The sequence below is a fragment of the Rattus rattus genome, chromosome 3, assembly GCF_011064425.1.
Source record: "Rattus rattus isolate New Zealand chromosome 3, Rrattus_CSIRO_v1, whole genome shotgun sequence".
NCBI classification, from domain to species: domain Eukaryota; kingdom Metazoa; phylum Chordata; class Mammalia; order Rodentia; family Muridae; genus Rattus; species Rattus rattus.
This window is the reverse complement of record NC_046156.1, coordinates 117,900,364-117,912,660: the sequence shown is the minus strand read 5'-3', so window position 1 is coordinate 117,912,660 and position 12,297 is coordinate 117,900,364. Positions and strand designations below refer to the sequence as shown.

The following is a 12,297-nucleotide window of genomic DNA, read 5'->3' as shown; positions in this document are numbered from 1 at the left end:
CGGCTAACACATACACCCCAGCTCAGCAGCATGACCACGGCTAACACATACACCCCAGCTCAGCAGCACGACCACGGCTAACACATACACAGCAGCTCAGCAGCACGACCACGGCTAACACATACACCCCAGCTCAGCAGCACGACCACGGCTAACACATACACCCCAGCTCAGCAGCACGACCACGGCTAACACATACACCCCAGCTCAGCAGCATGACCACGGCTAACACATACACCCCAGATCAGCAGCATGACCACGGCTAACACATACACCCCAACTCAGCAGCACGACCACGGCTAACACATACGCTTCAAAAAGAACTTGAAATTTCAATGGCTGTATTCTCCAGTCAAAAGACATAGACCGACCTTACCGCCTGGTCAGGTGGGCACTCCTGAGGCTGCAGAGTAGAAGAGACCACCAACACTGCCCACCCCTGCCCACATCCCTGGCCCAAGAGGAAACTGTATAAGGCCTCTGGGCTCCCGTGGGAGAGGGCCCAGGTGAGGCAGGAGCCCTGCCTGAGACACCGCCGGAACCTGAAGGAAACAGACCGGATAAACAGTTCTCTGCACCCAAATCCCGTGGGAAGGAGAGCTAAACCTTCAGAGAGGCAGACACGCCTGCGAAACCAGAAGAGACTGCTCTCTACACACATTGCTGATTCCAGAGGAAAACACCGGAGGCCATCTGGAACCCTGGTGCACGGAGGTTCCCGGAAGAGGCGGCACAGATCTTCCTGGTCGCTGCCATCCGAGAGCCCGTGGGCAGAACCCCAAGCGAGCTAACTTGAGCCTCGGGACCACAGGTAAGACTAACTTATCTGCTGCAAGTGACTTGCCGGGGAATCGGGACAACAGAGGCAGAATCCTCTAGGACCAGGCACGCCCTGTGTTTACCGAAGTCCCACACCCACGGATCCCGCCCGCAGCAGCTCTCTGCTCCCAGAACCCGTGGGAGAGATACCTTACCGCCTGGTCAGGTGGGCACTCCTGAGGCTGCAGAGTAGAAGAGACCACCAACACTGCCCACCCCTGCCCACATCCCTGGCCCAAGAGGAAACTGTATAAGGCCTCTGGCCTCCCGTAGGAGAGGGCCGAGGTGAGGGAGGAACTGGAGTTCAGACGTCGGCGCATCCGATATGAAACAGACCGGATAAACAGTTCTCTGCACCCAAATCCCGTGGGAGGGAGAGCTAAAACTTCAGAGAGGCAGACACGCCTGCGAAACCAGAAGAGACTGCTCTCTACACACATTGCTGATTCCAGAGGAAAACACCGGAGGCCATCTGGAACCCTGGTGCACGGAGGCTCCCGGAAGAGGCAGCGCAGATCTTCCCGGTTGCTGCCACCGCAGAGAGCCCGTGGGCAGCACCCCTCGAGCGAACTTGAGCCTCGGGACCACAGGTAAGACCAACTTTGCTGCTGCAAGTGACCTGCCTGGTGAACTCAAGACACAGGCCCACAGGAACAGCTGAAGACCTGTAGAGGGACAAAACTACACACACGAAAGCAGAACACTCTGTCCCCATAACTGGCTGAAAGAAAACAGTAAAACAGGTCTACAGCACTCCTGACACACAGGCTTATAGGACAGTCTAGCCACTGTCAGAATTAGCAGAACAAAGTAACACTAGAGATAATCTGATGGCGAGAGGCAAGCGCAGGAAAACAAGCAACAGAAACCAAGACTACATGGCATCATCGGAGCCCAATTCTCCCACCAAAACAAGCATGGAATATCCAAACACACCAGAAAAGCAAGATCTAGTTTCAAAATCATATTTGATCATGATGCTGGAGGACTTCAAGAAAGACGTGAAGAACTCCCTTAGAGAAACACAGGAAAACATTAATAAACAAGTAGAAGCCAACAGAGAGGAATCACAAAAATCCCTGAAAGAATTCCAGGAAAACACAATCAAACAGTTGAAGGAATTAAAAATGGAAATAGAAGCAATCAAGAAAGAACACATGGAAATAACCCTGGATATAGAAAACCAAAAGAAGAGACAAGGAGCTGTAGATACAAGCTTCACCAACAGAATACAAGAGATGGAAGAGAGAATCTCAGGAGCAGAAGATTCCATAGAAATCATTGACTCAACTGTCAAAGATAATGTAAAGCGGAAAAGCTACTGGTCCAAAACATACAGGAAATCCAGGACTCAATGAGAAGATCAAACCTAAGGATAATAGGTATAGAAGAGAGTGAAGACTCCCAGCTCAAAGGACCAGTAAATATCTTCAACAAAATCATAGAAGAAAACTTCCCTAACCTAAAAAAGAGACACCCATAGGCATACAAGAAGCCTACAGAACTCCAAATAGATTGGACCAGAAAAGAAACACCTCCCGTCACATAATAGTCAAAACACCAAACGCACAAAATAAAGAAAGAATATTAAAAGCAGTAAGGGAAAAAGGTCAAGTAACATATAAAGGCAGACCTATCAGAATCACACCAGACTTCTCGCCAGAAACTATGAAGGCCAGAAGATCCTGGACTGATGTCATACAGACCCTAAGAGAACACAAATGCCAGCCCAGGCTACTGTATCCTGCAAAACTCTCAATTAACATAGATGGAGAAACCAAGATATTCCATGACAAAACCAAATTTACACAATATCTTTCTACAAATCCAGCACTACAAAGGATAATAAATGGCAAAGCCCAACATAAGGAGGCAAGCTATACCCAAGAAGAGGCAAGAAACTAATCGTCTTGGCAACAAAACAAAGAGAAGAAAAGCACACAAACACAACCTCACATCCAAATATGAATATAACAGGAAGCAATAATCACTATTCCTTAATATCTCTCAACATCAATGGCCTCAACTCCCCAATAAAAAGACATAGATTAACAAACTGGATACGCAACGAGGACCCTGCATTCTGCTGCCTACAGGAAACACACCTCAGAGACAAAGACAGACACTACCTCAGAGTGAAAGGCTGGAAAACAACTTTCCAAGCAAATGGTCAGAAGAAGCAAGCTGGAGTAGCCATTCTAATATCAAATAAAATCAATTTTCAACTAAAACTCATCAAAAAAGATAAGGAAGGACACTTTATATTCATCAAAGGAAAAATCCACCAAGATGAACTCTCAATCCTAAATATCTATGCCCCAAATACAAGGGCACCTACATAATGTAAAAAAGAAACCTTACTAAAGCTCAAAACACATTGCACCCTCGCACAATAATAGTAGGAGATTTCAACACCCCACTCTCATCAATGGACAGATCATGGAAACAGAAATTAAACAGAGACGTAGACAGACTAAGAGAAGTCATGACCAAATGGACTTAACGGATATTTATAGAACGTTCTACCCTAAAGCAAAAGGATATATCTTCTTCTCAGCTCCTCATGGTACTTTCTCCAAAATTGACCATATAATTGGTCAAAAAACGGGCCTCAACAGGTACAGAAAGATAGAAATAATCCCATGCGTGCTATCGGACCACCACGGCCTAAAGCTGGTCTTCAATAACAATAAGGGAAGAATGCCCACATATACGTGGAAACTGAACAATGCTCTACTCAATGATAACCTGGTCAAGGAAGAAATAAAGAAAGAAATTAAAAACTTTTTAGAATTTAATGAAAATGAAGGTACAACATACCCAAACTTATGGGACACAATGAAAGCTGTGCTAAGAGTAAAACTCATAGCGCTGAGTGCCTGCAGAAAGAAACAGGAAAGAGCATATGTCAGCAGCTTGACAGCACACCTAAAAAGCTCTAGAACAAAAAAGAAGCAAATACACCCAGGAGGAGTAGAAGGCAGGAAATAATCAAACTCAGAGCTGAAATCAACCAAGTAGAAACAAAAGGACCATAGAAAGAATCAACAGAACCAAAAGTTGGTTCTTTTGAGAAAATCAACAAGATAGATAAACCCCTAGCCAGACTAACGAGAGGACACAGAGAGTGTGTCCAAATTAACAAAATCAGAAATGAAAAGGAGACATAACTACAGATTCAGAGGAAATTCAAAAAATCATCAGATCTTACTATAAAAGCCTATATTCAACAAAACTTGAAAATCTACAGGAAATGGACAATTTCCTAGACAGATACCAGGTACCGAAGTTAAATCAGGAACAGATAAACCAGTTAAACAACCCCATAACTCCTAAGGAAATAGAAGCAGTCATTAAAGGTCTCCCAACCAAAAAGAGCCCAGGTCCAGACGGGTTTAGTGCAGAATTCTATCAGACCTTCATAGAAGACCTCATACCAATATTATCCAAACTATTCCACAAAATTGAAACAGATGGAGCACTACGGAATTCCTTCTATGAAGCCACAATTACTCTTATACCTAAACCACACAAAGACCCAACAAAGAAAGAGAAATTCAGACCAATTTCCCTTATGAACATTGACGCAAAAATACTCAACAAAATTCTGGCAAACCGAATCCAAGAGCACATCAAAACAATCATCCACCATGATCAAGTAGGCTTCATCCCAGGCATGCAGGGATGGTTTAATATCTGACGGAAAACCATCAACGTGATCCATTATATAAACAAACTGAAAGAACAAAACCACATGATCATTTCATTAGATGCTGAGAAAGCATTTGACAAAATTCAACACCCCTTCATGATAAAAGTCCTGGAAAGAATAGGAATACAAGGCCCATACCTAAACATAGTAAAAGCCATATACAGCAAACCAGTTGCTAACATTAAACTAAATGGAGAGAAACTTGAAGCAATCCCACTAAAATCAGGGACTAGACAAGGCTGCCCACTCTCTCCCTACTTATTCAATATAGTTCTTGAAGTTCTAGCCAGAGCAATCAGACAACAAAAGGAGATCAAGGGGATACAGATCGGAAAAGAAGAAGTCAAAATATCACTATTTGCAGATGATATGATAGTATATTTAAGTGATGCCAAAAGTTCCACCAGAGAACTACTAAAGCTGATAAACAACTTCAGCAAAGTGGCTGGGTATAAAATTAACTCAAATAAATCAGTAGCCTTCCTCTACACAAAAGAGAAACAAGCCGAGAAAGAAATTAGGGAAACGACACCCTTCATAATAGACCCAAATAATATAAAATACCTCGGTGTGACTTTAACCAAGCAAGTAAAAGATCTGTACAATAAGAACTTCAAGACACTGAAGAAAGAAATTGAAGAAGACCTCAGAAGGTGGAAAGATCTCCCATGCTCATGGATTGGCAGGATTAATATAGTAAAAATGGCCATTTTACCAAAAAGCGATCTACAGATTCAATGCAATCCCCATCAAAATACCAATCCAATTCTTCAAAGAGTTAGACAGAACAATTTGCAAATTCATCTGGAATAACAAAAACCCAGGATAGCTAAAACTATCCTCAACAATAAAAAAGGACTTCAGGGGAATCACTATCCTGAACTCAAGCAGTATTACAGAGCAATAGTGATAAAAACTGCATGGTATTGGTACAGAGACAGACAGATAGACCAATGGAACAGAATTGAAGACCCAGAAATGAATCCACACACCTATGGTCACTTGATTTTTGACAAAGGAGCCAAATCCATCCAATGGAAAAAAGATAGCATTTTCAGCAAATGGTGCTGGTTCAACTGGAGGTCAACATGTAGAAGAATGCAGATCGATCCATGCTTATCACCCTGTACAAAGCTTAAGTCCAAGTGGATCAAGGACCTCCACATCAAACCAGACACACTCAAACTAATAGAAGAAAAACTAGGGAAGCATCTGGAACACATGGGCACTGGAAAAATTTCCTGAACAAAACACCAATGGCTTATGCTCTAAGATCAAGAATCGACAAATGGGATCTCATAAACTGCAAAGCTTCTGTAAGGCAAAGGACACTGTGGTTAGGACAAAACGGCAACCAACAGATTGGGAAAAGATCTTTACCAATCCTACAACAGATAGAGGCCTTATATCCAAAATATACAAAGAACTCAAAAAGTTAGACGGCAGGGAGACAAATAACCCTATTAAAAATGGGGTTCAGAGCTAAACAAAGAATTCACAGTAGAGGAATGCCGAAAGGCTGAGAAACACCTAAAGAAATGTTCAACATCTTTAGTCATCAGGGAAATGCAAATCAAAACAACCCTGAGATTTCACCTCACACCAGTGAGAATGGCTAAGATCAAAAACTCAGGTGACAGCAAATGCTGGCGAGGATGCGGAGAAAGAGGAACACTCCTCCATTGTTGGTGGGATTGCAGACTGGTACAACCATTCTGGAAATCAGTCTGGAGGTTCCTCAGAAAATTGGACATTAAACTGCCTGAGGATCCAGCTATCCCTCTCTTGGGCATATACCCAAAAGATGCCCCAACATATAAAAAAGACACGTGCTCCACTATGTTCATCGCAGCCTTATTTATAATAGCCAGAAGCTGGAAAGAACCCAGATGCCCTTCAACAGAGGAATGGATACAGAAAATGTGGTATATCTACACAATGGAATATTACTCAGCTATCAAAAACAACGAAGTTTATGAAATTCAGGGCAAATGGTTGAACTGGAAAATATCATCCTGAGTGAGCTAACCCAATCACAGAAAGACATACATGGTATGCACTCATTGATAAGTGGCTATTAGCCCAAATGCCTGAATTACCCTAGATGCCTAGAACAAATGAAACTCAAGACGGATGATCAAAATGTGAGTGCAGATCGCTCATGAGAGACACAGCCAGAATACAGCAAATACAGAGGCGTATGCCAGCAGGAAACCACTGAATGTGAACGGGACCCCTGTTGAAGGAATCAGAGAAAGAACTGGAAGAGCTTGAAGGAGCTCGAGACCCCATATGTACAGCAATGCCAACCAACCAGAGCTTCCAGGGACTAAGCCACTACCCAAAGACTATACATGGACTGACCCTGGACTCTGACCTCGTGGGTTGCAATGAATATCCTAGTAAGAGCACCAGTGGAAGGGAAGCCCTGGGTCCTGCTAAGACTGAACCCCAGTGAACTAGACTGTTGGGGAGAGGGCAGCAATGGGGGAGGGGGGGGAGGAACACCCATAAGGAAGGGGGGGGAGGGGATGTTTGCCGGAAACCGGGAAAGGGAATAACATTCGAAATGTATATAAGAAATACTCAAGTTAATAATAAAAAAAAATAATAATAATAACTAAAAAAAAAAAAGTCTCTGATTAGTGTATGCTGACAGGAACTGGATATAGATCTCTCCTGAGACACACAGCCAGAATATGTCAAACACAGAGGTGAATGCCAGCAGCAAACCACTGAACTGAGAACGGGACCCCCATTGGAAGGAGGAATTAGAGAAAGGACTGAAAGAGCTTTAAGGGGCTCGAGACCCCATATGAACAACAATGCCAACCAACCAGAGCTCCCAGGGACTAAACCACTACCCAAAGACTATACATGGACTGACCCTGGGCTCCAACCTCATAGGTAGCAGTGAATAGCCTTGTTGGGGCACTAGTGGAAGGGGAAGCCCTTGGTCCTGCCAAGGCTGGACCTCCAGTGTAGGGGACTGTGGAGGGGTTGGTAATGGGGAGAGTGGATGGGAAGGGGAACACCCATATAGAAGGGAAGGGGGAGGTGTTAGGAGGCTAATGGACAGGAAACCAGGAAAGGGAATAGCATTTGAAATGCAAATAAGAAATACTCAATTTAATAAAATTGGAAGGAAAAAAGTCTCTGATTGTGGAGAGCTAAAAGGTTGCAGACCCTGATTATTAGTCTTATCTTCTGCTTTCTTCTATTTTTTTATTTTTTATTTATTTTATTTTTATTCTTTAATTCTTTTTTATAGTCCAGACTTCATCCCCCTCCTGGTCTGTCTCCCGACCGCTCCCCATCCCATACCTCTTCCCCACCTTTCCTTGTTCCTGCCTTCACCCCCACCACCCCAGGCATCTCCACTCCCTGAGGCCTCAAGTCTCCTAAGGGTTAGGTGTATCTTCTCTCACTGAACCCAGACCCAATAGACTTTTGCTGTCAGGGGCCTCATATGGGCTGGTATATGTTGCCTGGTTGGTGGCTCAGTGTCCGGAAGATCTCAGGGGTCCAGGACTTCTGTCCATTGGTTGGCTGCTGGTGTCTACATCTGACTCTTTCAGCTGCTTGTTGGGCCTTTCAGAGGACAGCCATATCTTCTGCTTTCTTAACAGCCGTGTGTTTGTTTAAGCTAACATCCCTGTGACTATTGGGTAAGATCCTTTTCAAAGGGAACCGGTAGACTTCAACCCAAAGGGTAAGAATGTCACCAGACAGCATCTGTGGCCTATCACAGATACTTCTCTGCTTTACATAATCCGGCTACTTAATGTCCACTGCCCTCCCCCACGCCTCTGCCTTCCTTCTCTTCCCCTTCTTCAGTTTCCCCATATGTTGCAGACTGCCTTTGGCCTTGAATTTGAGATTCGCTTTCCTCTGCCTTGCAAGGACTGGGATTACACACACTATTGTAACCCTCTAGTGTAATACAGTGATAAAACTCAGGGCCTCACACATGCCAGCCGAGGACTCAGTAAGCTGTCCCCACAACCTTCAGACATTTTTGAAATGGAGACGTCATACCTTACATTGCAGAGTTCTTGTTCTTGTTCAAGTTGTTCACGTTCTGCATCCGTAAGCTTCTTACGGAGCCCACTGACTTCCTTCTCCACCACTTGAAGCTTCCCTTGAAGCACTTTGCAGTGACCATTTTTCAGCTGTATTAACCTTTTATATGAATAAACTGCATTCTGGATTTTTAATAGGCTACCAGAATCTGAATCAGTGAGAAAGCAATAAGGGAATAAAATATGAGAGAACTTTTTATATGTGAATGGCTGTATGTTGTCCCATTCCCCGATTCCAATACTGACCAGAGAGAAGGTTTATAAAGGGGTGTGAGGCCACCAGATGAGGAAAGTCACTTTTGCATCCACATAGCACAAGATAACTATGCTTGACATTAACTCAATATCTTAAAACAGCTACTAAAGACACTTCTTGATGTTCTCACAGCAAGGAAATGACAAATATTTGAGGTTATATATCTATAAAAATGATGTTTTGGTAATTATACACACAATGCATATGTGGCATGAGCTTGGCCATACCAAGACGCATTAGTGCTCCGGGGTGCTGTGCAGATGTGTGTAGAGCCGCTGCTGATCTACCCACAGCAGTCTTATCTTTGCATTCTAAGCTAAGACGTTCAATTAGCTTCAGTATAGCTTCATAAATACAAGTAAAGATACCTTCCTATGTGTTAGCTAAAAATAAATGCTACTTCACAAAGCAAATACTATTTTATCAAAATATCTGAAATACAAATAAAACTTCTAAAATATAGAAATATCACATATCTAATACACAAAAGCATAGAAATATTAACGACATGGAAATATGAAATGTTGCCCATGAAAATAAATGCAAACCATTGCTTAGGTGTTTGAAGATTTACTAAGATGTTAGTGCTTAGCTGTCTAACCAGGGCCACACACTTAATTTTTAGTTGGCAAGCTGATTTTAAAATTCACATCTACATCTATGGCTAGGTCTTTAAGGAGTAGATTCAAAGGCTTCTGTTTAATCTTTACCACTATATAAAAACAAACACAAGTAAAACAAATCTACCAAGGAATCATATGGAAATGCAAAAGATCTAGACTGCAAAACAACTGCTCCTCCAGCCACTCGCCCACTCCTGCCTCACCGCTCTAGTATCATTTGACTTAAGAAAGGTGTAAGTATAAGCAAATAAGTGTTAACGGATGAAGTTTAACGTTAGATTGCTTGCCTATAGTGTGTGGGTCCCTGAGTCCATTCCCCAGCACAAAGGAAGAGACAGTACTCGAGATAGTCTCAAGAGAATACATAAATTCCCTAAAGCTGGAGTGGGGAGAGTCCTGTCAAAAAGCACAGCAGATAAAGGACTGAAATCTGGAACATAAATAACAAGGTTAAAAATCAAACAAACACTCTTAATTTTATTTGGCAAAAAGACTGGGGATGACAGTTTCCAAGGAAAACACACAAGCGTAAACAAGCACGTGGAGAAGTGTTGATCATTATTATTGATTTATGTTACATGAATTACAATGCATGGAAAAATTAAAAATGGCTGGCAGTGTCTATGCTGTGAGGGAAGGGATGGAACATGGTCCAAACGTGGAAACAGTTTTTTGTGATATCACAAGTGACGATAAATCAGGAATGGAAACAGTGTTCTAAGTGGTAGATCTGTCAATGTCTTAGTATGTTGACTAACCGTGTTTAACGTGTATGTTAAAACTTCTCAAATGGTATACTTTGTACATGTGCAGTACATGGTATAAGAAAAATCTCAGCGAAACCTTAGAAAACAAAAGGCTCCATTACAAGAACAAACATCTAAGGCAGAGGATCGACATACAGACAGGAAGGGACATACAGAGACAGGAAGTATAAATGAAAGTAGAGAAACAGCTGGTCTTAAGCAAGGTGTTAACATGATCGCATCTTAACTGTTAACAGCACATCATCAGGGTTGTGAGGTAGGCGGTGGTCTCAAGAGATGGGTGAGGCTAGCAGAGAAACAGTTCTAAGCCATTCATTCCAAGGGGTTCCAAATACACAAGGCAGAGACAAAGATAACCTGATCTGATTATAGGAAATGCTCAAGAGAGAAACAGTGGTTTTAAAAAGACAGGGTGTGCCACCCACACCGAAGAAACTACAGTAGGAATAAAATTAATGGCTAATAGTGTATGATTGATTCTCTTTCTCCTTAAATGTATAGCACGTCTCCGGCATGGCCACGCCAAGATGCATTAGTGCTCCGGGGTGCCGTGCAGATGTGTGTAGAGCCCCTGCTGATCTATCCACAGCAGACTTACCTTTGCATTCTAAGCTCAGACCTTCAATTAGCTTCAGTATAGCTTCATAGTTAGGGGAGGCAAGCTTGCCACACTCAGAGGCTGTTTCAGATGACTGAGATAAGTCACCCAAATCTTCCATAGCAGGCAGGTTTTCTTTTTGACCTTTAAAATAAGTCATACCAATTCAAAGTGTACTTTAATATCTCCTACCACATGCCATCCACACAGAAAAGGCAAATGCCAATCATTTTATATAATAAAAGAACTTCAGGGATTTCTGAAAGAACTGACGTTTAATCAGAAGGAAACTATCCATGAACCATTGTTTCTCAGTTTCATTTTAAAAGTTAAATGACTTCCCATAACAACATTCTCTACTTTCAACTTAACTTTTATAATGTACCTTTTAATATTACTGTACTAGTCTGTATTAATGGTACAAAATAAAAAGATTCATTGTGTCATTCCATATACACTTGTATATTTTGATTACCTCCATCTCTTCTGTTCTCTTTTTTAAAAGAATTCATTTGTGTATTTTACATATACAAGCTCTCTGTCTTCATGCACACCAGAAGAAGAAATCAGATCCCATTACAGATGGTTGTGAGGCATCATGTGGTCGCTGGATGGTTGTGAGCCACCATGTGGTCGCTGGGAATTGAACTCAGGACCTCTGGAAGAACAGTCAGGTGATCTAAACCACTGAGCCATCTCTCCAACCCCCACTCTGTACTCCTTTATTCTCTCTCCAATTCCCTCTTTCCTTTCAACATCCCTGGAAGCTTCTGTTTGTTTTAAAATGCATCATTTTTGCATTTTGTAATATGTTTTAATGAAATGTTATTTTGTTTATTTTTATAGCAGCTTACATCATTGCCCCCAGTGCTGCCCTTCGGGATTCCAAAACCATAAAACCCCTGTAAGAAGATAATAAATCTGTAAAATACGGGAAAGTTCTGTACCTGCTGTCATCTGTGCATAAAATACCACATTTGCTATTTATCTTGTTCATAAAGTTTATACAGTACTCACAAGCCATTTCATACAAGAATGATTTTGTTCTTTGCCCCAGAGATAGTATTTACAAACTCTTGAAAAACAATGCCAGGGGGACATGTCTGTGCTGGAAAGGGACATTAAGGGACAAAAGCTACGACTACTAACAGTGTAACAATTAAATTTAGATCAGACGTCAGTCTAAGCAAGAGGATAACAGTTTATTAAATAGACACACACCAGGTATTCTGTTATCGCTACATTTTATAAAACAAGTTTTTATGACAATTAAACTCAATTTGGGAAAATATTACTTAAATCCTTAGTTGGGGAAAACCTTTTTTTTCTTTTATTGGATTTTTTTTATTTACATTTCAAACATTATTCCCTTTCCCGGTTTCCCGAACATAAGCCCTTCACTTTCTTGAGACCTACTAGGTAATTACCGGGTGTTATTCT

At 42.1% G+C, this 12,297-nt stretch overlaps 1 protein-coding gene across 1 annotated transcript in view; it reads right to left on the bottom strand.

The window, feature by feature from the left end:
• Positions 1–10,978, bottom strand: part of LOC116895900 (ankyrin repeat domain-containing protein 26-like) — a 37,866-nt gene extending 26,888 nt beyond the window's left edge. The window contains exons 1-2 of the mRNA XM_032896985.1: positions 10,858–10,978; positions 8,570–8,762 (exon numbers count right to left, since the gene is read on the bottom strand). Coding sequence (XP_032752876.1) covers positions 8,570–8,762; positions 10,858–10,978 — 314 coding nt within the window. The remainder of the gene's footprint in view (positions 1–8,569; positions 8,763–10,857) is intronic.
• Between the last annotated feature and the right edge of the window lie 1,319 nt (positions 10,979–12,297).